This window comes from Macaca fascicularis, chromosome 6 (assembly GCF_037993035.2).
Source record: "Macaca fascicularis isolate 582-1 chromosome 6, T2T-MFA8v1.1".
NCBI classification, from domain to species: domain Eukaryota; kingdom Metazoa; phylum Chordata; class Mammalia; order Primates; family Cercopithecidae; genus Macaca; species Macaca fascicularis.
In genome coordinates, this window is record NC_088380.1 from 81,365,584 (window position 1) to 81,393,440 (window position 27,857).

At 43.1% G+C, this 27,857-nt stretch overlaps 1 protein-coding gene across 20 annotated transcripts in view; it reads left to right on the forward strand.

Moving 5' to 3' along the window:
• PDE8B (phosphodiesterase 8B) overlaps positions 1–25,654 on the forward strand; it is a 343,965-nt gene extending 318,311 nt beyond the window's left edge. For all 20 annotated transcript variants that reach the window (XM_073993663.1, XM_045393903.3, XM_073993660.1 and 17 more), the window contains 11 exons: positions 2,486–2,563; positions 5,102–5,178; positions 6,572–6,736; positions 9,138–9,183; positions 9,563–9,698; positions 10,580–10,778; positions 15,684–15,901; positions 17,230–17,350; positions 19,269–19,436; positions 23,170–23,299; positions 23,859–25,654. In XM_073993663.1, the coding sequence (XP_073849764.1) occupies positions 2,486–2,563; positions 5,102–5,178; positions 6,572–6,736; positions 9,138–9,183; positions 9,563–9,698; positions 10,580–10,778; positions 15,684–15,901; positions 17,230–17,350; positions 19,269–19,436; positions 23,170–23,299; positions 23,859–23,968 (1,448 nt within the window). In that variant the 3' untranslated portion in view covers positions 23,969–25,654. The remainder of the gene's footprint in view (positions 1–2,485; positions 2,564–5,101; positions 5,179–6,571; positions 6,737–9,137; positions 9,184–9,562; positions 9,699–10,579; positions 10,779–15,683; positions 15,902–17,229; positions 17,351–19,268; positions 19,437–23,169; positions 23,300–23,858) is intronic.
• Positions 25,655–27,857: the final 2,203 nt, after the last annotated feature.

The following is a 27,857-nucleotide window of genomic DNA, read 5'->3' on the forward strand; positions in this document are numbered from 1 at the left end:
TTAAAGTACTATTGTTTACAGATAATTGTAAAAATATATATATTAAAACTTATATGCAAGGATAGGTAAATTACTAAGGTAGAATTTGGAAGATAAAAATTAGGAAAAGAGATAGTATAGGTATTTTAAGTTAGATTATTTAAGGTAAGGCGCTATAGCTATGGTGTTCAGATTAACTTTATAATAGTTCCACCTTCACTTCATGTTGTATAAAAATAATTCAGTTTTAATTTTTGATTTAATAATTTTTTTAGTTGAATCAGGTTTTTAGGACACCAAAATAAATGGTTAACAAGGTGATCTTAGAAGAGTGTCTAAGACATTATAAAGTGAAAACAGTAAGTAGTGGAACAATGTAACATGATCACGTGTCTAAAGACATATATGCAAATGAACAGATGTAATTAATAGCCCCCGAGTACTACATGCTCACTATGTGGCAGACACTGTTCTAAATGCTAGGCATATATTAACTCACTTATTTCTCAAAACAAGCTATAAATGAGATGCTATCATTACCCCCACTTTATAGACGTGGATAATGAGACCCAGAGAAGTAACATTCCCAAGATTACACAGCTACTGAGTGGCACAGTAGAAATCTGAATCTTGGCGATTTGCTCTGGAGCTGGTTTCCTTAACTACTAGGCTTCTTGCACCTCGTGACACTAGGCAATTCTTAAAGAAGAATTATTGCATCTTTTTTTTCTTCTTGGAATCGGATCATTTTATTGGCATCTGAGAAGTGCATTCTTCCTGCTGAAATTTGCATGTCTGCCTCCTCTCCTAGCCTAGCGAGGAGTAATCCTGTGTTATGGTTAAATTACTCGCTTATGAGTTACTCTCACAAGAAGCAAATGCGCTGAAAATGTGTGTTTCTGAAGCCAATACTGCTGCCTTGTCATTTTTTATATCTCGGCGCTCACTGGTGGCATATGCTTTTTGTTAGTTTTTACATTAACATGACCGTGCATTTTCAGTGTTAAATTCAAGTCTGCAAAGACTTAGGCCAAAATTATTTAAATGTTTGCCTGCCCCCACCGCCCTGGAAGATAGGGACAAGGGTGAGATTTGAGTTGTTGAAATTTTGGGGAAATCTGAAACTGTTTTCTTCCTTTCCTGTGATCAGCAGTATGCATCATTTGATGAAATCCATCCTTAAAGAGAATCTAGAAGACCATCTAGAAGTCTGACTTTTCAGAGGTGCCCAAATTGGTCTGAATTAATTTCTTAATTTAAATCTTTATAGGTTTCATTAGTATTATATTTCCTCAAATATCCCCATTTAACAGCCTTCCCTATCCAGTTGAATATATTGTCTTTCAAGTAAAGATTTAAAGTACTATTATTTATAATTTTAAAAATATATATTGAAACTTATATGCAATGATAGGAAAATTACTAAGGTGGAATTTGGAAGATAAAAATTAGGAAAGGAGATAGTATAATAAATATTTTAAGTTAGATTATTTAAGATAAGGCACTATAGCTATGGTGTTCAGATTATAATAGTTGCACCTTTACTAGTTCAATAGTTCCCTCGAGAATGTCCCTTAAGTTTTAATGTTTATTTTCTTAAACTGTTTTTTTTTTTGAGACAGAGTTTCACTCTTGTTGCCCAGGCTGGAGTGCAATGGCACAATCTTGGCTCACCGCAACCTCCGCCTCCCAGGTTCAAGCATTTCTCCTGCCTCAGCCTCCCAAGTAACTGGGATTACAGGCATGCACCACCACGCCTGGCTAATTTTTGTTTGTTTATTTGAGACAGTCTCACTCTGTCGCCCAGGCTAGAGTGCAGTGGCATGATCTTGGCTCATTGCATGCAACCCCTCTGCCTCCTGGGTTCAAGCGAGTCTGCTGCCTCAGCCCCGTGAGTAGCTGGGATTATAGGCATGCTCAACCATGCCTGGCTAATTTTTGTATTTTTAGTAGAGATGGGGTTTCACCATGTTGGTCAGGCTGGTCTCCTGAACTCCTGACCTTGTGATCTGCCCGCCTCAGCCTCCCAGAGTGCTGGGATTATAGGCGTGAGCCACTGTGCTCAGCCTAATTTTATGTATTTTTTTTTTTTTTTTAGTAGAGACAGGGTTTCTCCATGTTGGTCAGGCTGGTCTCAACCTCAGGTGATCTGCCCGCCCGCCTTGGCCTCCCAAAGTGCTGGGATTACAGGCGTGAGCCACCACACCCAGCCTAATGTTTATTTTCAAAATTACATTCATGGAACTAAATAACCCTTGATACTAAGCTATATTACTATGATGTAACATGGCACCATTTAAAAAAACCATCATTTAACTAATATGACTATAATTTTTGTGTCTTTCATGATTTGAAAAGAAAGTGGTTGATTATTTCTTAAAATTATTTTATAGTGCTTAAAAAGTAACCTTGTTTTCTTTAGAGAATAAAGAAAAAACATATTTGAATCTCTTCTGTGAATACACGGAAAACTAATCACCTTCCCTTTCTAATCTGAAATCCTTAGAGCCTCATTCATTCAGATATAAGAACAGGAGGAAAGAGTCCATTGACGTGAAATCGATATCATCTCGAGGCAGTGATGGTAAGACATTTTTCAGATTCCTCTGACCTTTTTAAAATGTAGAAAATGATGGAAGAATATGTTAAAAAATTCATCAGTGTATAAACTCCAAAGAGTAAGAGTTCAACAACACTGACTTCTTTCTCAATAAGCTGAAAGGTTTTAGGGTTTTTAATTATTTTAATTATTTTTAAAAATCTTATGCTGTAGTCTTGGTCCTCTCTTTGGAGGGACTCCATGCTTGTTCCTTGATGGCTTGAAGCATGTTGAGCCATAACCACCCAGGCAACTCAGAGTTTTAGTAGCTGAACACGGTCACTCTTCTGGCTTCCCAACTGCCAACACAAACCTAGTTTTCAGTGTACCAGCTATATGCACTCAATTCGTAATAAAATGTCACAGAGAAATTGTGAGGCAGAATTTAGCAAAAATGTTTCTGTCCTGCAAAGCAGGATTTAGCAAAACATTTTTTGAGTTCCATCAGCCAGGCCTAAGTAAACTATTGGATTTGCAGGGAGATGGAAAAGTCAAAGATGATTCTGACATTTCATTGCTCAGTGTCTGGGAAATTTTAAGTCTTATTTACAGAAATGGGAACGTCTCCAGGTTTTGCTAGGTTGGGGGTTAAGGAGAAGATGATGAATCTTATTTTAATGGAGATGGCTAGGAAGCTGACCTGCAACCCTGGTACTCGGGGCTATAGATGTGGACTCGGCAGCCCTGGTGGTGACAGGTGAAGCCAGGGGCAGAAGAACGTCTCTAAGGGGTGTGTGTTTATGTGCATGTAGTGAAAGGACAGAGGGTCTAAGCCTGAGCATGAAGGCACAGTCTCAGCCAAGGGGTGGGCAGTGGAAATAGGGCCAGTGAAGAGGACAGAAAAGCTGGGGGTGACCATGTGAGTGCAGTATCACATGAACCAAGAACAAGAAAGGACTGAGAAAGGAAGTGGCCAGCAGTGTTAGATGCTATGGATATCAGAGCTCGAGAGCAGACAACAGACTAGTACATTTCACTCACTCATTTGGTTTTTATTTGGCAAATGGGAGGACAGGTTCTGGGTGTGAGGAGGGGATGGTTAGTGCCTGTGATAGAAGAGAGATGAGGCTGGTAACTTAAGAGAGTCACCAGAAAGGACAAGGGAGGGACCTTCCAGTCCTTCAGTACCCAGTGGGAAGACTGAGTATTAAAGTGGCTGACATAGGCCAGATACAGTGGATCATGCCTGTAATCCTAGCACTTTGTGAGGCTGAGGCAGGCCGATCACCTGATATTGGGAGTTCGAGGCCAGCCTGATCAACATGGTGAAACCCCATCTCTACTAAAAATACAAAATTAGCTGGGTTTGATGACGCATGTCTGTAATCTTAGCTACTCAGGAGGCTGAGGCATGGGATTCGGTTGAACCTGGGAGCGGAGGTTGTGGTGAGCTAGATCCTGCCTCCAGCCTGGGCAACAACAGTGAAACTCCGTCCCAAAAAAAAAAAAAAAGTGGCTGACATAGCAAGGACCAAAGATGCTAGAGACAAGGTGATAATTCACAGGGCATGTGAGGGATGGAAACCAATAATATAAAGAGAATATGAATCGAGAGATTTTCGATGGATTGAGTGGATAGATAGAATCTTTTAGACTAAGACGATAGGGGTTGAGGGAATTTGAACTGGACTCACTGGTTTTGGAGCAGACCTTGAAGAGGACTGTCATCTCTCCAGTGTGGGCACAGTGGAGGCTGAAGAGCATGCAAGTCTGCAATGGCTGCTGCACCAGCAGCAGGGGGGACCCCAGAGTGGCTGAGCAGGAGGCAGGCTCTGATGTGGGCTGGGTTCAGTGATCCCATCCATGAAATGGGACTCTACCCCTCCTGCCTGCCTCAGAGAGGGTGGTAGGAAGATCTGACGAGAACAGTGCTTTTCAAGTCAAGCTTGTACCCTTGGCATCTTAAACCAAGTATAAACATTACCTATTCAGAAAAATAAAAGTTTTTTTTTTTTTTAATTAAAGTTTCTGTAGATTTGAACTAGAACTTCCATGGGTTTCTGGGAGTTAAGAGCCTGAAGGCATGGGCAGGGGAGTGACTGGCCCTAATTCAGACTGAGAATGGGCTCAATCCTCCACGCTGACCCTGAACATGAACTGTGTCCCCTCCCAAGCTGGCTGCACAGTCATCTGGTTACACGGCCAGCGGCTTAGGACTGAAAGTCATGGAACTGCAAAAGTTGGGTTTGGGTGCCTGGGGGAAAGTGAGCCCTGTGGGGGTCATTAGGCTGTTGGGATGAAGCCTTTTTGGACCCCATCAACCTTCTCTGAAATTCCCCTTCTGGACTTGGGGCTCACCAAGCCCTCCTGCCTCCAAAGTTCCAGACCAGATCGCCTTTCCAGACTCAGGCAAGTAGAGGTTGGGCTATCAGCCTTGGCAGAAGAGATGGGTGAATTCATGGCTTTTTAGATGGGAGGGTGGTCCTGTGAGAAGTGGGCCCTGGTCCATGAAGGGACTCCTTTGCTGCACTTAGCCACACGGAGCCACCAGAACTGGACACAGCTTTCTTGCCTTCTCTCCAGCACCAAGCCTGCAGAATCGTCGCTATCCATCCATGGCGAGGATCCACTCCATGACCATCGAGGCTCCCATCACAAAGGTGAGTGGCGGCTGCTGCCCGCACTCTGCAGTCAGGGGCCCTCACACAGGGCTGTGCTCTGAAAATACATCGCACTGACATCATGGAGCTCAGTCTAGTGGAAGAAGCAAATAACAGGCAAATAAACACGTAACAAAAGTCACAATCAGGGCAGTGAAGGAAAACAACTGGATTCTGTGAGAGAAAATTAGAGTAGGGCCCTTAAGTAGGTTGGATGAGATGGGTGGTCAGGGAAACTCTCAATCATGTTTGAAGCAAGACTTGAAGCATACAATGTTACTCAGGAGAAGAAGGAAGAGAAGACTCCAGGTAGCAGGAACAGCAAGGGAAAAAGCATTGTGATGGGCAAAGAGGGATTGGAACATTTAAGGAGGTGAAAGAAAGGTGGAGTGGCCGGAGCTTGGTAAGCAGGCGAGAGAGGAGGAAGATGTAGGTTGTACAGGGCTCAGCTCATTCTGGACCACAGGGACATAGTTAGGAGTTTATATCTTAGTTTATGTGCACTGGAAACCACTGAAGAGTTTCAGGTGTGGGGTGGGCGATGTGACCAGATTATCTGTTGAAAAGAACACCCAGCTATTGTGCAGAGAATGGATTGGAGGTGGCAAGAGAACAGGTCAGTTAGGGGGCTATTCTAGAAGTAGCTGAGCTAGAATTATAGCAGTGGAGGTGGAGAGAAATGATCAATACATATTTTGGGGTAGACCAGTAGGACTTGGTGATGAATTATATTGCCAGGGGTGGGAGAGGAATGAGGAAAAGTATGTCAGGCCCGGCCTCCCAGGTTTTTGGTGTGAACATGAGGTAGAGAGAAGTGCTTTCTATTGCAGTGTAGAAACCACAGAAGGTGAACAGCTTTTGTCTTTTGTTTTTTGTGTGTGTGTGTGTGTATGTGCTTTCTGTGGGGGGAGGGGAACAAGACCATAGTTTAGTGTCAGACCTGTGAGATATTCCAGTAGGTATGTCAGGTAGGGAATTGAACATACAAGCCTGGAGGTCAAAGGAAGTTGAGGGCTGGGAGGTATATCAAAAATCCCTGGCTATGGATCATAGGTGTCCAAAGTCATGGAACCAAAATATCATTTCTGGAAGTGAGAGAGTGAGAGAGGGGCCCAGAACAGATCTCTGAGCAACTCCAACCTGTAGAGGAGGCCGGGGAGGCGAATCCGCAAGGGAGCCTGAGGAAGCCTAGCCACTGAGGTAGGGAGAACATTCACCAGGAACCTGCAGGGAGAAAAGCAGGCTTCAGGAAGAAGGGCGGTGCTATCAAAGCACTGGTCATTTTGAATAAGAGATGGTTACCCACTGATTTCTTTTGGATTCTGGGCATACATACGACTTTTGGGAAATAGAACCTGTTGTCCTCAGATGTATTCTTTCTTCATTCCCTTAGGTTATAAATATAATCAACGCAGCCCAAGAAAACAGCCCAGTCACAGTAGCGGAAGCCTTGGACAGAGTTCTAGAGATTTTACGGACCACAGAACTGTACTCCCCTCAGCTGGGTACCAAAGATGAAGATCCCCACACCAGTGATCTTGTTGGAGGCCTGATGACTGTGAGTGATGAGGCAAAACCTGAAAAGCAAGAGAGGTATCCGGGGCCCCTAGAGTGCAGCCAATGTGGAAACCATTACCTGTGGTTGCAGAAGTACCAGCTGTATAGACTAACGTTAGCATAACCAGAAGCAACGGCATCGGAATTTATGTATTACATGTGTAGTGGTATTTGAGTGACTGTTGCATTTGTCTTTCCACGAGGCTGACTTACCACAGCCATGGGGACAGTGTTTCAGAATTCCTATGACTGCAGCGAGTCAGTGGGCAACTGGTGGAGGGCTCAATGTACAAGATGGGGCTTTGCAGGCTCTTGATTACTCCTGCTCTCCCTTGATCTGGTGTAGTACTGGATTTCATTTCCATGGACCTCAGACTCCTCATGTAATGAAAGGGTTTATAGTTAGACTATAGCATTTAATCTTAACTATAGGATCCTTTATATAAATAAAAGTTTGTATAGAAGTTCCATTTATAAGGTAAAAGCAGAATGGGGCCGTTCTGGCTCAGGGAGGGGAAGGGAAGAAGGAACCTCTCATTGCCAAATTCCAAAAAGCACAATTTACACCACAAAGAGTAGCTGATTTCTAGGGACTCCTCCTGTTCTAGTGTTTTGCTGTGATCTATTTGGCTTTCATAATCATCTATCAGCAAGGAAAAAAAATCAAATTATTTATTTGAGTTCCCCATCAGAAGCTGGAATTCTTTAGAAAAAAAGTCCAGAGGTCATGTATGAGTTTGACTCTGAAGGTTTCTATCCATCCCTGCCACCAAATGCTGAATGTTGACTGACTTTCCCCTCCATTCTCCACCTGGAACTTGAGGGCCTCCTTGTTTCTTTCTTGCCCCTGGGCTGGCCTGTTAACTCCATCTAAAGCAGTGCAGAACTCAGCTTCTAGGCAGCACCAGCAAGGGCTCTGCAAGAAGGTGGCCACCACAGAGCTGCAGTGGGAAGGGTCTAGTTCTGGGAGCAAGCCATGTTCCCTTCCTCCCCTGCTGCTGATGCAGGAAAGGCAAGTCCTCAAACTGGGGCCCAGCCGGGAGGGTTCTTGGCTTCACCGAGGAAATATATCAAGGGCAAGCCGGTGGTGTTAAACAGCAACTTCTGTTAAAGCAGCAGTTGTACAGCAGCGGCAGAGGGACTGCTCCGTGCACAGTGGGGCTACCCCATGGGCAGTGCGCCCCTGGTAGCAGCTCAGAGGCAGTGCTGCACTCATCTTTATACGTACTTTTAATTACATGCAAATGAAGGGGCAGTTTTGGCAGATATTTCTAGAATGAGGGTGATAATGTCTGGGTTGTTGCCCCGGAAAGGGGTGGAAACGTCTGGGTGTTGCCATTGTAAGCTGTAGTGACATGCTGGTGGGCATAGCTTATGGGGAGGTGCTTCTGCCCTGGACCTGTTTTACCTAGTCCTCAATTTGGCCCCATGTCCAAGTCCCTCCTCCTACATCACTGCCATACCATCCTGAATTTCCTCTCCAGAGGATGCTGTGAGGAACCAGTGCATGATTCCACCTCAATTTTATGTGGTTTTGGGGAAGTGGAATGCGAGAACAGCAAGGAAAACCAAGAATCTCTTGCCATACACACCTTAGAGGCAGGACAGTTGTGGCTGTTGTTACCTCCATATTTACTCAGCTCTTGGCCTAAAGGTCCAAGTTGTAACTTCAGGGGAGTCCTTCGTTAATTAATACTACTTTAAACCTTAGCACACATCATCTGGGAATGACAAGCATTTCTAAATGACTTTTAAGCAAAGATCTAGATAATTTAGGTACTCAGAGATCGAAGGTAGAGGGAAGGAAACTGAGATTCAGGAACACCTGGGGACTAGTTCTAGAGCCAGGACATAGCCAAGCATTTGAATTTCATCCACTCTCTTAATGCTGCACTCCAAGGACCTCAAACCCAGAAACTTTTCTTTAAAAGGCAAGCAGCAATGCTCATGTTTTAAAACATAAAATACAGTTGGGGAAAAATTAGTTGGGATGTTAGTCAAAAAATAGCTCAATCTTTTTAAAACTTTATATTCGAAGGTAATCCCCTAAATATGGCTGATGGCTTCAACTCCTCAAAATGTAAGTCTGAAAACACAAGTAACACAGTCCCTCTGAGGGTGAGGCAATCCTGTCAAGATCTGAAGCAAGGACTGTCACAGTCACATCCTGACGCAGTCACATCCACTGTAGCCCAGGTCTCCACTTTCTGGGGCTAATAGTTACAGAAGGGAGAGTATCATCTGTCTTATAACTGTTCTGATTTAATTTTGAGCTTTGCTTCAACTTAGACTTCCAGATTGGTTGGGTTATTCAGGATTCAAATCTCTTTCACTAATAAAAAAAAAGAGAAAATGATAATGGATATAAAGCATACTTCTAACAGGATCTTCCTTTATTCCAGGATGGCTTGAGAAGGCTGTCAGGAAATGAGTATGTGTTTACTAAGAGTAAGTTTTCATCTATCTACTTGTTACTGTAACCTGTCTCCAGCCTGTGCTGTCCCCGCTGTTGTGATTCTTGTTCTGGGAGGTGTTATTTCCAGCTAGTCCCATTTGAGTTTAAGCATCAATATGGTCTACCTTTAAAATTAGTCTCCTCATTAAAATTACTTCTCTGAGCACAGTTAGAGTAAGAATTGCAAATCTCTATACATTTAAAACGGGGTTAAAGTGAATTATTTTTCTATTTGAGGGTCTTGAAGTTCAATAACAGAAAAATCGGGTATAAGACTTCTTTTCTAGTAGTAACCATGAAGATGATGACAGACAGCCAGGCGCTCAAGATTCCACAATTAACCAGCCTCCCCCATCCCATCTGTTTGCTCAGATGTGCACCAGAGCCACAGTCACCTTGCAATGCCAATAACCATCAATGATGTTCCCCCTTGTATCTCTCAATTACTTGATAATGAGGAGAGCTGGGACTTCAACATCTTTGAATTGGAAGCCGTTACGCATAAAAGGTATGTGACTCCTCTGGCTGAAGGCAGAGCAGGATTGATGGCCACGCTCAAACTCTCACATTTGGAAACTTTGAGGGAGATATGTTTTGCCGTGAGAGGCCTCATGGGTTCTGGCTCTCATGCCATGTTAGAGTAGTGTTGAACGAGCAGAGAGACTGGAACCCTTGAGTGACCCCCTTTGTGGAGAGTATTAGTAAGATATGGGATCCGCCTGAGTATCCACAGGTCCCTCCTTTGTGCTAGTGAGCCAAGAGTTCTAAGAATCCTCAGTCTCAAAATTGTTGAAGCTCTACCCTACAGAATGGAATTGAGAGCACTATAGATTTTTTTTTTTTTTTTCATGATCCATCCTGTAGGCAGAGGAAAGATTAGATAACTAAAAGTTCTTTTTCTATACTAGGAGAAGGCTGTTTGTTCCCAGGGGTATTGGTCTGTAGAATATGAATGATTCTCACCTGTAATGGAAATAAGTAACAGGACTCTAAATGATAGGACTTGGGACCATCCAAGCTGTTCCTTTCGCCCTTAGGCTTAGTCACTTCCTTAGGGAGCAGAAATAAAGTGCAAGGTTAATGTGGAAGTGGAAGTGGAGAGGGACTGCCAGGCTCCTTTCTTGCTTGTCAGAGCCACTGAGGGGCCTATGGTTTAGAGATCATCCAGAAATAATTTGGATGTACTACAATGAAGCATCTAGTTCCAAAGAGGTGGCTGGTGAAGAGGAGAGATCCCACCTCCTAATTTTTAGAGGAGATGCTTTTAAACCCCTGTGTGTGTGAAGCTATCATCAGAAGAAAAATGTTTCCTTCCCCCACTATCATCAAAGAAAACAGTTTCTGGGCCAGTGAATACAATGAGCCCGGGTGGGTTTTCCTATTTTTCAGGCCACTGGTTTACCTGGGCTTAAAGGTCTTCTCTCGGTTTGGAGTATGTGAATTTTTAAACTGTTCTGAAACCACTCTTCGGGCCTGGTTCCAAGTGATCGAAGCCAACTACCACTCTTCCAATGCCTACCACAACTCCACCCATGCTGCCGACGTCCTGCACGCCACCGCTTTCTTCCTTGGAAAGGAAAGAGTAAAGGTAGGATTTTGATACCATGACCTAGTTACCTGCCTGGATTGGAGATCCAGGAACTTAATCTTAGTAAATACATTAAGCAAACAGCTATTTTGCAACCAAGTTGACAGCTTTTTAAAAAAAAATTTTTTGTTACCAAATTGACCAGTCACTTTGGTGTAGTAAAGACACGGACCTTTCTGCTAGCCCTCCCCTCCTCCAAATAATAATTTGTATCACCACAGAGACTCCTTTATATGCATGGCAGATAATGAACCCATTTTCCAAACGTTAGCTAGGAGCTGTGTTACTGGGTTGCAGGACAGAACTTAATTATTACAGCAAATGGTTACTAGATCTATAGGTTAAATGTTAGTATCAGGATTTGGCCACTGGTAGATTACAATCCAGGTATTAATAGCCATTCCGCATTCTACACTGATTTACATACATTTGTGTTTGTGTTTTGTGTAGGTGCGAATGTGCCTATTTGTATATTAATGACTTCTGCATAATTCTGAACGAGTTCCATATCCCCTGGTCTTAGAGTTCAGTGCTGTCATGTACCACCGCTGACTTGCAGGGCAGTCCTAGGAACCCCTGCCCTTTACATAAGGGCAGCCGTATTTAAAGCCGGCAAGTAATCCCCATCTCTCCTCCTCCCCAGCTACCCCCACTTGCACACCGAAGCTTATATATTCTTTTGCTACAATAGAACTAAAACTTAAAGTTTAGATACCCCTGGGAGAAGTGCCATACAGGGATTGAAATTAACGTCAATCTGTAAATGCCTGACGTTAGATCATTTTCTTAGAACAGGTGTTGATGAAGGATTAATATCCTAGGTATTTAGGAGCTATAGTGAGACAGGTAGAAGCAGAAATGGCATGAAAACAGGAAGAGGGGTGTGGGTAAGGTTTTCTTCTCAGTTTTGCCAGCAGCATCCTGATATTTATTCAGTTTCATCAACAAGAAAACAATGTGGCCCAAGAATGATGCTTTTGAAGAATTTTGGTTTTAAAAAACTAATAGTGATATCAACCTATGTTTCTATAACACCTTTCTTTGAGGAGTGAAAACACCCTGGATTCCTATTACAGGTTCATGCTCCTCTTTTTTTGGGGGGCGGGGGGACGAAGTCTTGCACTGTTACCCAGGTTGGAGTGCAGTGGCGTGATCTCAGCTCACTGTGAACTCCACCTCCCGGGTTCCAGCAGTTCTCCTGCCTCAGCCTCCTGAATAGCTGGGACTACAGGCGTGCGCCACCACGCCCAATTTTTTTTTTTTTTTTTTTTTTTTGTATTTTTAGTAGAGGTGGGGTTTCACCATGTTGGCCAGGATGGTCTCCATCTCCTGACCTCGTGATCCACCCACCTTGGCCTCCCAAAGTGCTGGGATTACAGGCATGAGCCACCATGCCCGGACCATGCTCCTCTCTTTTATACCACATGATATTTCACAGCTGAAGCCACATGCTACCAGGTGAAAACAGCACCCAACTCATTAATGCCAAGAGCAAGGTGATCAATAGCCTCTGCAGTCTTGAGTTAGAGGTGAACCTCACTCAAGCAGAACCACTCTAGGAAAACGTTGATGAAATCTTTGATAAATTAGGGAATGCTTAGTAGCTTGATCATATCTTACTATCCTCTTCCAAAATATGTTTCTTTAAATTGTGAGTTCTGCTAGTATATTTGGAGCCTGATTAGATTTCTCAAATGACAGCAATAGAAACAAGTTTAAGATTGGACAGAATATGTTTACAATTCAGAAAACATTTTCTCATGCTGGCAGCCCCTGCCAGAGAATCAGAAAACTTAGAGCTGCTAGGAACCTTGGAGAACTGAGCTGGAAGGGGCTTCTGTGCTCAGAGCTTTGGTTACCTGCCTGTGATCACTGGTGGGTCCATCATGAGGTGCTTCCAGAAAGATTTATTCCTGAGGTCTCTTCTACCAGATCTGCTGGCACTGACAAAGAGGGTCAGGAAGTATTTTCTCACCTCTCTTGTGTCATCTGTCACCCCTAATTTCTTTGTGATAAGCTAAATTTTTTTTCTTTTTTTTTTTTTATTGAGATGAAGTCTCGCTCTGTCGTCACCCAGGGTGGAGTGCAATGGCACGACCTTGGCTCACTGCAACCTCCACCTCCCAGGTTCAAGCGATTCTCCTGCCTCAGCTTCCCGAGTAGCTGGGAGTACAGGCATGCACCACCACGCCTGGCTAATTTTTGTATGTTTAGTAGAGATAGGGTTTCACCATATTAGTCAGCCTCATCTCGAACTCCTGACCTCAGATAATCCACCAGCCTCAGCCTCCCAAACTGCTGGGATTACAGGTGTGAGTCACTGCTCCTGGCCAGGCTAAAATTCTTAATTCTATGACAAAGCATGCCCAACCCAGCTGTAAAGCTAGCATGCCCAGAGCCAACACTCCCTTCAATTGGTGACAGACCCCATCCTCTCCCCACGTTACCCAATTCCAGGGAACTATTGCAAGTGGAGAGGCCAGGATAGCAAGCATTCCTTTATTAGTGTCTGGGCATACATGAATATTTATCCTGACTAAGCAACTATTGGAAAAGCAGATCTAGAATGAAACCCTTCTGGCCAATTTTCCTCAGTGTGATCCAAATCTACTCCTGGTTAGGGAAGGAAAAAACCATGCAGAGGTAACTGCACAGGACTGGAATTTTGCCAGTTGCGGGTTTGGTGGGGTTTTCTTCCACGGATAGCTCCTCCCTGACATAGAGCCTTGCTTCTGTCGTCTGCTAGTGAGCTGGCCTGTCTTCCTTCCCTACCTCCCAGCCATTTCTGGTCTGACAAGGCCTTGTTGGTGCCCACCTAAACTGCAGGACCCATTATTGGTATCTTTGTAAAAGTCACTGAGGGCATGGTTTAAGTCAGTGTTAGCTGGAAGGAAAGGCATGTTTCATCTAGTGCTGTTTATGTTTTCTACCCCAGTTACTTGAATCTCTTTCATTGAAGAATTAAAAAATAAACAGGCCTGAGACTCCAAGCAGGATTGAACATACCACAGGGGCACTAGCTGGAGGCCCAGAGTTTGGGCCCTGTGGGTTCTCACTGCTCAGGTACAGTCAGTGAAGGCAGAGCCCAGGTTGGGGCTGTCCTGGGTCCTGAGCTTGGAGATCGCTGAACGTGCCTGTAGGTGACCGTGGCCTCTCTCCACCAGCAGTGAAATGGCCAAATCATGCTTGCTTGCCCTGGGCACTGCAGAATCAATCTCTGAGAAGAGCTGAAAAGAGTAACTTCTGCTGTCCCTACTCAGGAAGCCTAGTTGTGTTGATTGGGGTCAACCCAGTGTTGCTCACCAGCTCCATGGGGTCAGCATCAGGAATGGAAATGGCTCCCTTCTGGTGGAGACAGAGCTTTCGGGAAAGCCTGCTAAACCAATACAAACATGTGCAGCCCCTTGGCCATCAGGGTGCCGTTGCAGGATAGGGCTGAGCTACAGGTTCACCTTCCTCACCTGAGCAGCCGTTCATCCTCCTGCAGGCCTAGGAGAGCAAATTTTGGGAATACCAAAAATGATGACCCACCCCACCCCCCGTATCCTGGGGACCACTTTCCTTCTCACTCACTGTCCCTTCAGCCGCAATGATGTTGCTTACGTTTCCTGAACAGACCTTTTTTCATTTGACTTCAGGAGCTTCATGCAGGCTGTTCTTTCTGCCTGGAATTCCCCTCTTGTTGCTTGTTGCCTGGACAATTCCTACCTCTCCTTCAGGCTCAGCAGAAAAATCACTTCCTTGGAAGTGACCACCCTCGAGACTCATGTTATCTGATATGTAGCCATCAGTCTCACATGGCTATGAAATAAAATTTAAAATGCAGTTCCTTGGTTGCACTGGCTACCTTTCAAGTGTCCAGTAGCTGCATGTGACTAGGAGTTACTCTATCGGATAGCACAAATACAACACATTTCTGTCATTGCAAAACGTACATTGGACAGTGCTGCCCTAAACTAGACCAGGCCCCATGGTTATACTCCCAAAGCATCTGTACTTTCTTTCTTAGCACATCTCACAGCAAGTTACTTCTGTTTGTGTTTTTAAATGTATTTGTCTCTCTCCCTCTACATTACATACTTCCTTGTGCAGGCTGTGCCAGTGTAAATCATTGCTGCAGCTCTGGCACTATGCAGCGATAATTGGTACGTGGTAGGCACTCAATAAATAATAAATTCCTAGTACAGCATCTCTTATATAACATAGCCCATCTGATAACTCCCTCCTAAAGCTGCAGGCTCAGAAAACACTTGTATCCCCGGATGCTCTGGTTTGTGTTCTTTAATTACATAATGAGAGCTTTCAAAATAGGGTTTCCCTTTTTGCCTTTGCTGCCTGCTAGCCCAGAGCTGAATTTTGTTCTTAGTCTTAATTTTCCTGGCAAAGTTCTTCTTCTTCCCCTTGGTCCTCTTTTACTGCTTGGTCCTCTTTTACTTGGTACTCTTTTACTCTTTTACAGCTCTAGTCATTTCACCATTGTATGAATAGTTTTGTTGTATCTGAGCCATTTGCTACATGCACACTCAAAATCTTTTCAGAACTAGGCAAATTGGTAATATTTGTGAACATAGGCCACTTTCTGCTGTGGCAGAAACACCGTACAGTGGGCAATTCAAAAGGCTTGTTTGGCCTCTTCCTGCAGAAGCAACTGATGGCCCCTGGAGAAAGAATTAAGCTGTCTGTTGTAACTGTGGCTCAGGTTTCCCTCCTGATAACAGACAGCACAGTAAAGCGATGCTGCATGTCCGAGGCCGCCTCTCCGCATCTAGGAGGTCAGAAGGCTCAACCGGCTAAAAACGTTCTGAAAATCCCACGTCCCCTGACCTGACCCTCTGCACAGACAAGGATGGATGTGGGTCTCCAAGATCCAGTGGTAATGCTCAACCTTGCCTCCCCGTATCCCAGGGAAGCCTCGATCAGCTGGATGAGGTGGCAGCCCTCATTGCTGCCACGGTCCATGACGTGGATCACCCGGGAAGGACCAACTCTTTCCTCTGCAATGCAGGCAGTGAGCTTGCTGTGCTCTACAATGACACTGCTGTTCTGGAGAGTCACCACACCGCCCTGGCTTTCCAGCTCACCGTCAAGGACACCAAATGCAACATTTTCAAGAATATTGACAGGTTTGTTATGCTTGGGCTCCTGTGCTCAAGTTTGTGAAGTTTAAGTGGGAAACTCAGTTTTCCCAAATACTTAGCTTCCTCTTAGGGGAAAGGGAAAATAATAGCTGTCCCACTGTATCAGATGATAAAATAACCTTGCCCTTAACTCAATTTGACTTTTCAGACTGCCTTTATGTTTTGAAATCACATTTGGTCTTCAGTGAGTTCATAAAAATGTTTTATACACTGCAGAACACTACATAAATATTGATTGTATTATTACTAAGTACACCAGATATTTTTACCCAAGGACATCCTGTCTTTTGTGCAACTTGAGGAAAATGTATCCACCCCCATCTTTCCCTAGCTCAATTTCCGGCTGCTTAAAATACTCCCTTATGAGTAGGTCCCACAGAGCAGGAGCATGAAGGGTCGGTCAGGTTCCCCCAGCCCTGCATTCTCCGCTGATGACAGTGGGTTAGATGTGAGCAGGTCCTCTTGCCTGCCAGCACCTTGCGGTCAGGCTGTGGGTATTTCCCACACAGCAACAGCCAGGCTGGTGCACAGATGCCTGGGAGGGGGCAGTGTACAGAGAACATGGAGCGCCCTCAGGCCTCAGGACCGCTGGTCTACGTGAACCTGTTGGTTTGGTCTCCAGAAAACTGGGAAAACATGGAGGTGAGTTATTCCATCTTTGGCTTCAGTTTCATGAGTATCAAGGATGGGTTTTTAAACTTTTGCAGAAAATTCTTTCCAGTAGCCAATTTTATTCAAGAGCCATTCTGGCTCTTGAAGTTAGAAAACGACGACAGAATTGGATGGTTACTTTAGGGCACGGTTGTTGCTTCATTCATTACAACTTCTGTCCGCTGCAATCTAGGGAAGTACTTATTAACAGGAAAATCCTCCATTGCCATCACTGAAGGACGCCGTGGCCATTCTGCAATGGCAATCACTGTGTTTGCACAGAGTGCAGTGCGCCAGCTTATGTGGCTGCTGTATCAGCCTACCATTTCCTGCCACCGTACTGTTTTGATGTTCTCAAGGGAAGGGAGAAGGGAATCACCTTGTCAGATAAATGTCCACCATGTGACAGGTACCTTCTGTCTTTTTAAAAATACTCGTAAATCACATAAGCGTCAGCTATCACTGGGGAAAATGGAGTAGCATCTGCAGGTCTTGGTTATTGGGAGGACGAGCAGGTAAACTCTTCTTGCGATCTGCACACATTTCTTAACTCTGTGCCGCAGCTTCCTCTTGGGTTGTGAGGAGTGTAGTGAAATGGTGGCAGAATAGTTATAATTCGAGACACACTGTGAACAAGCCCCTTTGTCTTCTGGTTATTTTAGGAACCATTATCGAACGCTGCGCCAGGCTATTATTGACATGGTTTTGGCAACAGAGATGACAAAACATTTTGAACATGTGAATAAGTTTGTGAACAGCATCAACAAGCCAATGGCAGCTGAGGTGAGTGCTGCTTTCCATGCCGTAAGGCACATCCAAGTACGTTCCCATGAGAGCCTGCTCTGGCCCCAAAGCATGTTCTCTCCCACTCAAATGCAAGGTGGTTATTTGCTTGGAGTTGGTAAAGGGCTGAAAGGACTAGCCACTTGTTTTCCTTGGGGATGAGAATAAACTGTGTCCACAGCAACTCTGAGCTCCTTGAAAGAAAATCCCTGAGAAAAAGCCAGTACTGACCGAAAAAGCTGGGCCCAAAGAATATGGAAGGAGCTGCAGACGAGCAGAGACTGGCATAAATGGTGGTATTTTAGAGAATCCAAAGCCTTTACTTCTCCGTTCACTGAGCTCTTGGAAAACCTCAAAGTTGGAGGGTGTTTTCAAGAACAAAGAATGTTGCTGATTCACATTAAAAGCATACCAGTACCTGAAGACTGTCATAAAACTGGGAGTGACTGGAAAGCAGAAGCATTTGTTGTTTTCCTTTTTTAAAACCTACTCATGTACCTAGGACCTGCCTTAAGGTCCTTACCAATTTGGGTTTTAGGAACATGAAACAGAAGGTTCACACCTAATAAGATCCACTGTTCTCTGAAGCCATGAAGCTGTTCATAACTCCATAAAGCTAGAAAAGCTTTCCACTCATTCCTGTTGAGCAGCAGAGGTTGGCAAAGTGGATGGATGTGAATGATCATCGTAACTTGATCAGTAAGGAGACTATCTGTGTAGGACCCATCCCATGACCAGTCTGGATGGAGGGACAGTGTCCACCTCACCTATTAAGCCCCTTCCCCCAGGGATTCCACAGCACAACACCAGAGCCCTCTCCTTCCACAGAGGACTTACGGGAGCAAGGATCTGGGGATTTAGAGAAGAAAAAGTATACAGATTCATAGAACTTCAGAACTGGGAAGGTCATCCACCCATGTAAGCCCCCAACTCTGCATTGAAACTTACTATTAACTGCAGTATTTATAGTAAACAGTATTACTTTGATAAGGAATCAAAAACCTCCAGAACATATTCTGCACATTGATAGTCTAATAAATAGGTCCAGTCTAAAATCCCCCAAATGTCATGCAGCCTTTTGGCTTGGCACAGCTCTGGAGACCTGTTTGCACACAATCAATTTGATGGTGTCTTTAAAAGTGGAGAATAACAATCTTTCAGGTTCTATGTAAATGGCCTGTGACTGCATCTGTGTGCACCAACTCGTGTCTTGGCCACATGGCTGAGGACACTGACATCACCACTAGGTGTGGACCAGTCTTTCTAAACATGGCTGAACACACCTGCTCCTGACCACTTTCTACTCCAAGAACCCCACACGTACCTTGCTCACTTACCAGCCAGTCAGAAGAACAGCCAAGAAAACATGAGTGGACACATGCCTTAGGAGAACCAAAGTGTGAGGGAGTGGGTGAGTTGGGGGTGGGACAGGTCATAGGAGGGAGGGAGCTGGTAGGCCTAAGTAGTAGAAATCAAGAAATAATTGAAGGTTACATGCATGTGCCATTGCCCTACTTTAAATGGATTAAAGTAGCTAAAAGCTCTGCTTTTACACTTTTTTTTTTTTTTTAAACTGGGAGAAATTCCCTCAGATTACGTATCAAATTGCTCAAAATAAAAACAAAACTGCTATAGCAGTTACCTCTAGGGAAGAAAACGGATGTGAGGGGTAGACAGATGGTGATAGGGACTTTCAGCTTTCAAACTCTGTGTTGAGTGTCTTTTAAGACTGTATCAGCATTTTTTTTTTTAAAGAATGTATTGGTATATTATATATGGAATTTTAAAAAAAGCTGCCTTCGCTGAGTCCCAGTCCCACCTGTGTGCTCGGTGATTACCATCGAATGCCAGGTGAGTCAGCCCTCGTGGGCTTCACCATCATCTTGAACCAACCCTGATCCGACCATCTGTTTTCCAGATTGAGGGCAGCGACTGTGAATGCAACCCTGCCGGGAAGAACTTCCCTGAAAACCAAATCCTGATCAAACGCATGATGATTAAGTGTGCTGACGTGGCCAACCCGTGCCGCCCCTTGGACCTGTGCATTGAATGGGCTGGGAGGATCTCTGAGGAGTATTTTGCACAGGTGCGCCATCTTTCCAGGGAAGCTCCACTTCCCCTCTGGGAATGGGCCCCAGGTCATGGAAATCCTGGGGGATTCTCCAGTTAACTTTTTACCAATTAGTTAACCACTCCTCCCTAGAAGAAAGCAGCTTACCCCCTCCTGGGGTAGACTTCTGGTTCCCTCAGGAACTGACCGATGGGCTGATCACTAACCAGAGTCTCTCTAGGAGGAGGATAAACTGAGCCTTTGGAAGTAACTTTTCATCTTCAATTTGTTCGATCCAGAACTTGTACAAAAACTGAGAAATCTTCCATTCATTCATTAGGTTATTCCTGGGTGTCTCCATGGTGGGTTATGGGAACACAAGCATTAGTGAAGACATCGCGGCCACGGGAAGTTCCCAGTCCAGTGGGGGAAGAGATGCAGATAGGTCCACATGTTGGTAAAAAATGAAGTGTATCTCAAGGAAGTTTATGTTAAGTGCGACAGGAGTTCAGACTTTTTTTCCTAGATAAAAGGGGGGGGGCTACAGAAATGTGGGAATAGGAAAATACTCTGGAAGAACAAAGCATTCTGAGCAAAATTAACAAGGGGAGGGAAAACAGAATTTTTATATAAAGAGGAGCAATATGTAGTTCACTTTTACTGTGACAGTGTAAAGAGGAGTTAAAGGAGAGAAATCTAGAAAGCAGTGGACTGTAAATGAACATGTGAAACAGCCCTATTTCCAGAGAAAAGACTCTAAGCACCGATGGGTGTGTGGGTGACAAACAAGTAGCCACAAGTAGTGAATGTTGTGGGGTCTGCATGGCTGAAATGTACTATGGTGGCAGTATAAATAAGGGCAAGATAAAGAATAGATGATACCTAGGAAGACCATGAAGGGGAGTGGCCAGCAGTGGACCCAGTATGTTTAAGATTTGGGGTACATGTGCAGGTTTGTTAAAAGGGTATATTGCTGATGCTGAGGTTTGAGCTTCTAATGATCCATGGCTCAAGTAGTAAACATAGTACCCAATAAGGAGTTTTTCAACCCTTGCCCCCTTCCCTCCCTCCTTTTGAAGTCTCCAGTGTTTACTGTTCCAGTTTCTGCCACTGTGTGTACCCAATATTTAGTTCCCACTTCTAAGAAAGAACATGTGGTATCTGGTTTTGTTTCTATATCATTTCACTTTAGGATAATGGCCTCCAGCTCTAGCCATGTTGCTGCAAATGACATGATTTCATTCTTTTTTTATGGCTGCATAGTATTCCATGGTATATATGCACCACATTTTCTTCATCCAGTCCAATAATGATGGGCACCTGGGTTGATTCCATGTCATTGCTACCATGAATTGTGCTGTCATAAACATGCAAGTACAGGTGTTTCTTCAGTACAAAGATTTATTTTCCTTTGGGCATATACCCAGTAATGGGACTGCTGGGTTGAATAGCAATTTCTATTTCTAGTTGAGAAATCTCCGAACTGCTTTTCACAGGGGCTACCTGATCTAATTTATTTCTCACCAACAGTGTATAAGCATTCTTTTCTCCACAACCTTGCCAACATCTGTTATTTTCTGACTTTTTAATAATAGCCATTCTGACTAGTTTGAGATGGTATCTCATTGTGATTTTGATTTGCATGTCTGATTAGTGATGCTGGATTTTTTTTTTTTTTTTTTGGAGACAGTCTTGCTCCATTGCCCAGGCTGGAGTGCAGTGGCATGATCTCGGCTCACTGTAACCCTCACCTCCCAGGTTCAAGCAATTCTCCTGCCTCAGCCTCCCAAGTAGCTGGGATTACAGATGCACGCTGCCACGCCCAGCTGTTTTGTATTTTAGTAGAGATGGTGTCACTGTGTTTCCCAGGCTGGTCTCGAATTCCTGAGCTCAGGCAATCCGCCTGCCTCGGCCTCCCAAAGTGCTAGGATTACAGGCGTGAGCCACTGCGCCCAGCCTGGACTTTTTTTTTTTTAACGTCTGTTGGCTGCTTGTATGTCGTCCGTCTTTAGAGAAGTGTCTGTTCATGAAATCCAGTAAGTAAACTGCAGCTTTCTGGGAAGAGAGCCCCTGAATTGAAGAAAAGTAGGACAGGTAGTTCTGAGCTTTCCAGAGAGAACAGGAAGGGGGTGGGGATCAAATGACTCCTTCAACACCAGTGGATATTTTAAGGCTGCTTGATCGACTGACCTGAAATGAGCAAGCCAAGCCAAAAGCTGCTCATCAGTGGGCTTCCCTGGACCCACAGAGCGAGGACCTGAAGTACTACTCCTAGTTATTCTCAGTGTGAATGGAGAATGAGAAAAATGTGCTTTTAAGTTTTTTGATATAAGCTTCCTATTTAGGTGTCCTTTTCCCAAAAAGGAATGTACTAATGTTCATAAGCCAGGGTGACCTAAAAATGAAAGTTACAAATGAAGCCTTTGAGCTGGCCTCTGGCTCAATATACCACCAGGAAATATGGATCTTAATATTCAGCTCAATGAATGATGGCCTTACTTTAATGTGCATAATACTCAGATTTCCACACACCTCAAAAGCTGCATGGCTAATACCCACATCTGAACAATCATAGTTTGACAGTCATTCTTTCGAGTGAAAATAATGCTCCATGGATAAAAGCAGCTGGTTCATCTCAATTCAAGTGCATAAGTGCTTTTCCACAAGATGACCAGCAGATTTTGGTATGCAGTGCAAGTGCACGTGTACTCCCATTTCATCACATTCATCACACAGAATATTACAGAGACATGTACTTCAAAGGTCAAGATTCAATACAATAACTCTTACTGCTTCAAAGAGGTAATTCTTAAGTGAAACTGTTTTGTTTTTTTAATTTGAGACAAGATCTCACTCTGTCACCCATGCTAGAGTGCAGTGGCACAGTCCTGGCTCACTGCAGCCTCAAAACTCCAGACCTCAAGCAATCCTCCTGCCTTGACCTCTCATATTACTGGGATTACAGGCATGAGCCAGTGGGCCCGGCCTGAAACTTTTTAAAGTGCAAACATGTGGCAGCGAATAATATAATGACTATGGCTGTTAATACAGTTTGGTGCTAGTTCATTGAGTCATGCTAAGGTGTTAGCAGTTTTACCCACTGTTGCTTCTTCTCAGTGTAAACGTCAGTAGTTTTGGTATGAGAATTTGTGTTTGTATGACATTGAAAATAGCTTTGACTTTGCAATAATAAAAGATCACAGCAAAGAGGCTAAGTACCCTGAGATCAAAATGTCAGGAGATGCTATGGTATCACATAGAAAGTAAGAGGCTTGGGGCTCGTGCCTATAATCCCAGCACTTTAGGAGGCCAAGGCAGGCAGATCACCTGAGGTCAGGAGTTCAAGACAGTGAACTGGCCAACATGGTGAAACCCCGTCTCTACTAAAAATTAGCTGGGCATGGATGGTAACAGGTGCCTGTAATCCCAGCTACTCAGGAGGCTGAGGCAGAAGAATCGCTTGAACCTGGGAGGCAGAGGTTGCAGTGAACCGAGACTGCACCACTGCACTCCAGCTTGGGCGACAGAATGAGACTCTGTCTCAAAAACAAAAGAAAAAAAGTAAGAGGCTTGAGAGTGGGAAGGCCTGAGTGTAGTCACTGTAGCTCAGCTGACTTACGTAAGTCTGAGGACCTTGCTGAGCCTATGTCTTCATTGAGAAAACTGGATAATAACCCATTTTCACAGGGTTGTTCTGAGAAACAGGATATTACTGTAAAAGTGTCTCGCATGTCCTCCAGCCCTATGTGATGGTGTTTTTTTCTTACAGACCGATGAAGAGAAGAGACAGGGGCTACCTGTGGTGATGCCAGTGTTTGACCGGAATACCTGCAGCATCCCCAAGTCTCAGATCTCTTTCATTGACTACTTCATAACAGACATGTTTGATGCCTGGGATGGTAAGACAGTTACTGTTTTGTCACCCACAAAGAAAATTTTGTTATACTTTATTATCTTTAGTGACATAGGGTGACCCTAAAGGTAAACAAAATATATTTTTTAAAATGTGGCTGTCAGCTTTTTGTGGCCGAGTTGGGTGGGTGCATTCTTTGCATCCCCAGCAGCTGGCACAGAAGCTTGTGTGCAGAAGACTCAATGGATTTTTGCTAACTGGATAAACGAGTCTTTGCCTCTTCAAAGGACATGTTGCAGAAGCTACTGCAGTTTTATTCTATCATTGGAGGAAACTCTAGGAAGAATGCAAAATGTATTTAGTTTACTCTGAATCATAGGTTCTTCTGATAAGCAGCTTTTCAAAAAGGACCTGTTTGTATTTCAGCAACTAGTGTTTAATGACTTGTCCTCATGTTAAGTGTGTTCACTTAACAGCCTCAGGCCTCACCCAGGGTATGCCTCCTCTAATTCTGATCCCAAACTTGTCCCAGACAGCCCCAGGCTTATAAACGCTCCTGGGGTCTAACTTCACAGGTTTCTTTTGATTCTTTTCTGTCCTTGCAGCCTTTGCACATCTGCCAGCCCTGATGCAACATTTGGCTGACAACTACAAACACTGGAAGACACTAGATGACCTAAAGTGCAAAAGTCTGAGGCTTCCATCTGACAGCTAAAGCCAAGCCACAGAAGGGGGCCTCTTGACCTACAAAGGACACTGTGAATCGCAGTAGCGTAAACAAGAGGCCTTCCTTTCTAATGATAATGACAGGTATTGGTGAAGGAGCTAATGTTTAATATTTGACCTTGAATCATTCAAGTCCCCAAATTTCATTTTTAGAAAGTCATGTTTCATGAAGAAAAATATATGTCCTTTTGAATACTTAATGACAGAACAAATACTTGGCAAACTCCTTTGCTCTGCTATCATCCGGTGTACCCTTGTCAATCCATGGAGCTGATTCACTGTAACTAGCAGGCCACAGGAAGCAAAGCCTTGGTGCCTGTGAGCTCAGTCTCCCAGGATGGTGACTAAGTGGCTTAGCTAGTGTTCAGCTCATCCTTTACCATAAAAATCATCATTGCTGTTTAGCTTGACTATTTTCCTCAAAAGCATCGATCTGAAGGATTCATAAGAAGCTTATCTGAACAGATATCTCTATGAAAAAAAAACTACATAAAATAAGTGAAATAACTTGGACCAAATTACAGATAAACTAGTTAGCTTCACAGCCTCTATGGCTACATGGTTCTTCTGGCCGATGGTGTGACATGTAAGTTAGAACACAGCCTTGGCTGGTGGGTGCCCTCTCTAGACTGGTATCAGCAGCCTGTGTTGTACCCCCTTTCCTGTAAAAGGGGGTAACAGCCATCCACGATGAGGGAAAAAGTGGCATTTCATTTTTGGGGAATCCATGAGCTTCCCTTATTTCTGGCTCACAGAGGCAGCCATGAGGCACTATAACAAGTATTATATAAAAGCCATTAAATCTGAATGCCCTTGGACAAGCTTTTCTTAAAAAAAAAAAAAAATTTATATACATGTTTAAAATTTTTATTAAAATCCAAATTTTCTGGGTGTAAGCCCATGGAGTATATTGTGCCATGCACCACATATACGTAATATTTTGGGAGGGGATAGGGAGGGGAAGTTTCAAGGTTCAGATATTTTTAACCAATCTATATTTGAAATCATGCCATTAGCTTTAACAATGTTAAAATTGTGTGGTGTAAATATATCAGAAAATAAGCATATGGGAGGCAGTAAATACTATTTTAAGCTATTAATTGTATGCTAAAAGCTTCTAAAGCACAAGTGCATATTTTTATACTGCTCTTTTCACAACTCTGTGATCTACATAAAGTCAGACTTGAGATTTTCTTTTCTCTTTTACCAGCCGATCCTTCCTATGTATTATATTAGACCCCGTAAACAAACTTCGTTTTTCTTTCTCTGTACTTCATGCTGCATTTTTAAAAAGTATAAACAGAGACTGAATTAATTGAATCAGTAATTACTTTTTTCCAATACAAATTGGAATGCAGAATACTTGGAACTTGTACATGGGGAAAAAATGACTTATCACTACATAATGTGCCAATGTTTTTTTCTATGTTTTGTACCAAAAATGGAAAAATATGACAATTCCATGCAAAGAAATGTATCTAAATTATTTTTGTTAGATGATAAGAGAACTTGCTTGGTCAGGACAGCAGCCAGCTTTGTATTGTAATGCTGTATGATGTAAATGTGATGAAAATGTTTTTGTGAAGTACTTGTAACTAAATTCCTACAGCCATTTTTCATTCCCAACAGCTGTTTTTATTTTACCTCTTTGGCCTAAACTTTTCATAATTTCAAATTTGGGGTTTAGTGTCCTTTATTTCATGAGTCACACACTTTGTTTTCAGAGCACATTAAAATCAAGATGCCAGAATCCCATATTAAGGACCTAGCTAACTTGCCTAGGCTTCAGAAGCTTGCTTGAGGCAAGGGACAGTCCTTTTTTGATCATCTCACTTTCAGTTCTATTTGGTAAGTAACATTTATCAGGTGTCTGACATCTTCTACATGAAATATTTACAGCTTACTCAGTGTTATGTCAAATTTCATGTTAACTTCCAACTTTTTATTAGTAATGTGTAAATGTTTAAAAATGCTTTAAGACAGCTAGGTACTAAAGCTTCAACAATTTCTGCTCTTTAACAGTGTAATCTACATTATAATCTTCTGAGCTGCAAACTAGTCTATTCTTCCATATAGTCAACTTGTTAGAAATACAGGCTTTCAGATGGTGTTTGTATCAGATAGTTTATATTATAAAAACCACTATAACTGCCTCTTACATGGAGTTTACTTAAATGGCATGTGTTGAGGGGGCTGTATTAGGAAAATGCAACACTCTTTAATAATTTCCGTTGACTACTAAAGAGAAGGAGGAAGCTAGTTATAAAACATTGCTGGACCAGAATGACCCTATAATTTCCTAAGATCATTCTTTATTTCTAATTTAAGTTTTTTAAATTTACTTGCCCTCTAAGTCAGGACTGGTTAGCATTCTGGGGCAAAAAAACAATCTTTTCAGTTCACACAGAACCTACTCAGCTATAGAGAGAGAAACAGAAGGGATGATCCTGTGCCCTTGTGCTCTGTGAATATAGCCAGAGACTGAGGTAATAAATATATTTAAATAAAAATGACAAGGCATTTGTACACATTGTAACACTATGTAGTGTTACTTCTGCTATTGCAAGTATATTAAGTGTTGAAAGCTAAACGCAGGAAATGGAGAAAATGTACATAATATACATTGATCCATTATTCTAAATCGAAAGTCCAACTTTTAGGAGCAGTCTACCTGCAACTACTGAGGTTTGAGACCCTACGAGAATTTCCCATCATACTGTTATCCCCGATCTTTCTGACTTTAGGGCATGCATGAAAACAAAAGCAATCTAGTCCCTAGGGCTGGAGACTGCCCTCTAGACAGTTTTTCATGGCAGAAAATTAGAATACAAGTATACCTCATTTTATTGCATTCTGTTTCATTGTGCTTCAAAGATACTGTCATTTCTACAAATTAAGGGCTTGTGGCCACCCTGCATTGAGTAAGTCTATTGGGGCATTTTCACAACATGGGCTCACTTTGTGTAAGTGTCACATTTTGGTAATTTTTACAGTATTTCAAATGTTTTTATTCTTGTATCTGTCATGGTGATCAGTGATCTCTGTTACTACTGTAATTGTTTTAGGGTACTGCAAACCATGCCCATATAAGACAGTGAACTTAATTGATAAATCTTGTGTATATTCTAACTGTTCCACCAACAAGCGGTTTCCAATCTCTCCCTCTTCTTGGACCTCCCTATTCCCTGAGATACAACAATTTTGAAATTAAGCCAATTAATAACTTACAGTAGCCTCTAAATGTGCAAGTAAGAGTCACGCCTCTCACTGTAAATCAAAAGCTACAGATAATTAAGCTTAGTTGAAGAAGGCATGCTGAAAGCCCAGGCAGGTCAAAAAGCCATGCCTCTTACACCAGTTAGCCAAGTTATGCAAAGGAAGAGTTCTTAAAAGTGTTACTCCAGTGAACATGCAAACAAGAAAGTGAAACAGCCTTATTACTGAGATAGAGAAAGTCTGAGTGGTCTATATACAAGACTAAACCAGCCACAACATTCTCTTAAGCCAAAGCCTAATTCTTCAATTCTTTGAAGACTGAGAGGTGAGGAAGCTACAGAAGAAAAGTTGGAAGCAAGCAGAGGTTGGTTCATGAAGCTATCTCCATTAACATCAAAGTGCAAGGGGAAACAGCAAGCCGTTATCCAGATGATCTAGCTAAGATCACTGAAGGTGACTACAGTGAACAACTGAGTTTGTGAAGATGAAATGGCCTTCTATTAGAAGAAGATGTCATCTAGGACTTTCGTAGCTAGGGAGAAGTTCAGTGCCTGCGAATGTAGCTGATGCCTTTAAGCTGAAGTCAAGAGTTTATTTACCAGTCCAAAAATCTTAAGGTCCTTAAGAATTATGTTAAATCTACTCTGCCCATGCTCTAGAAG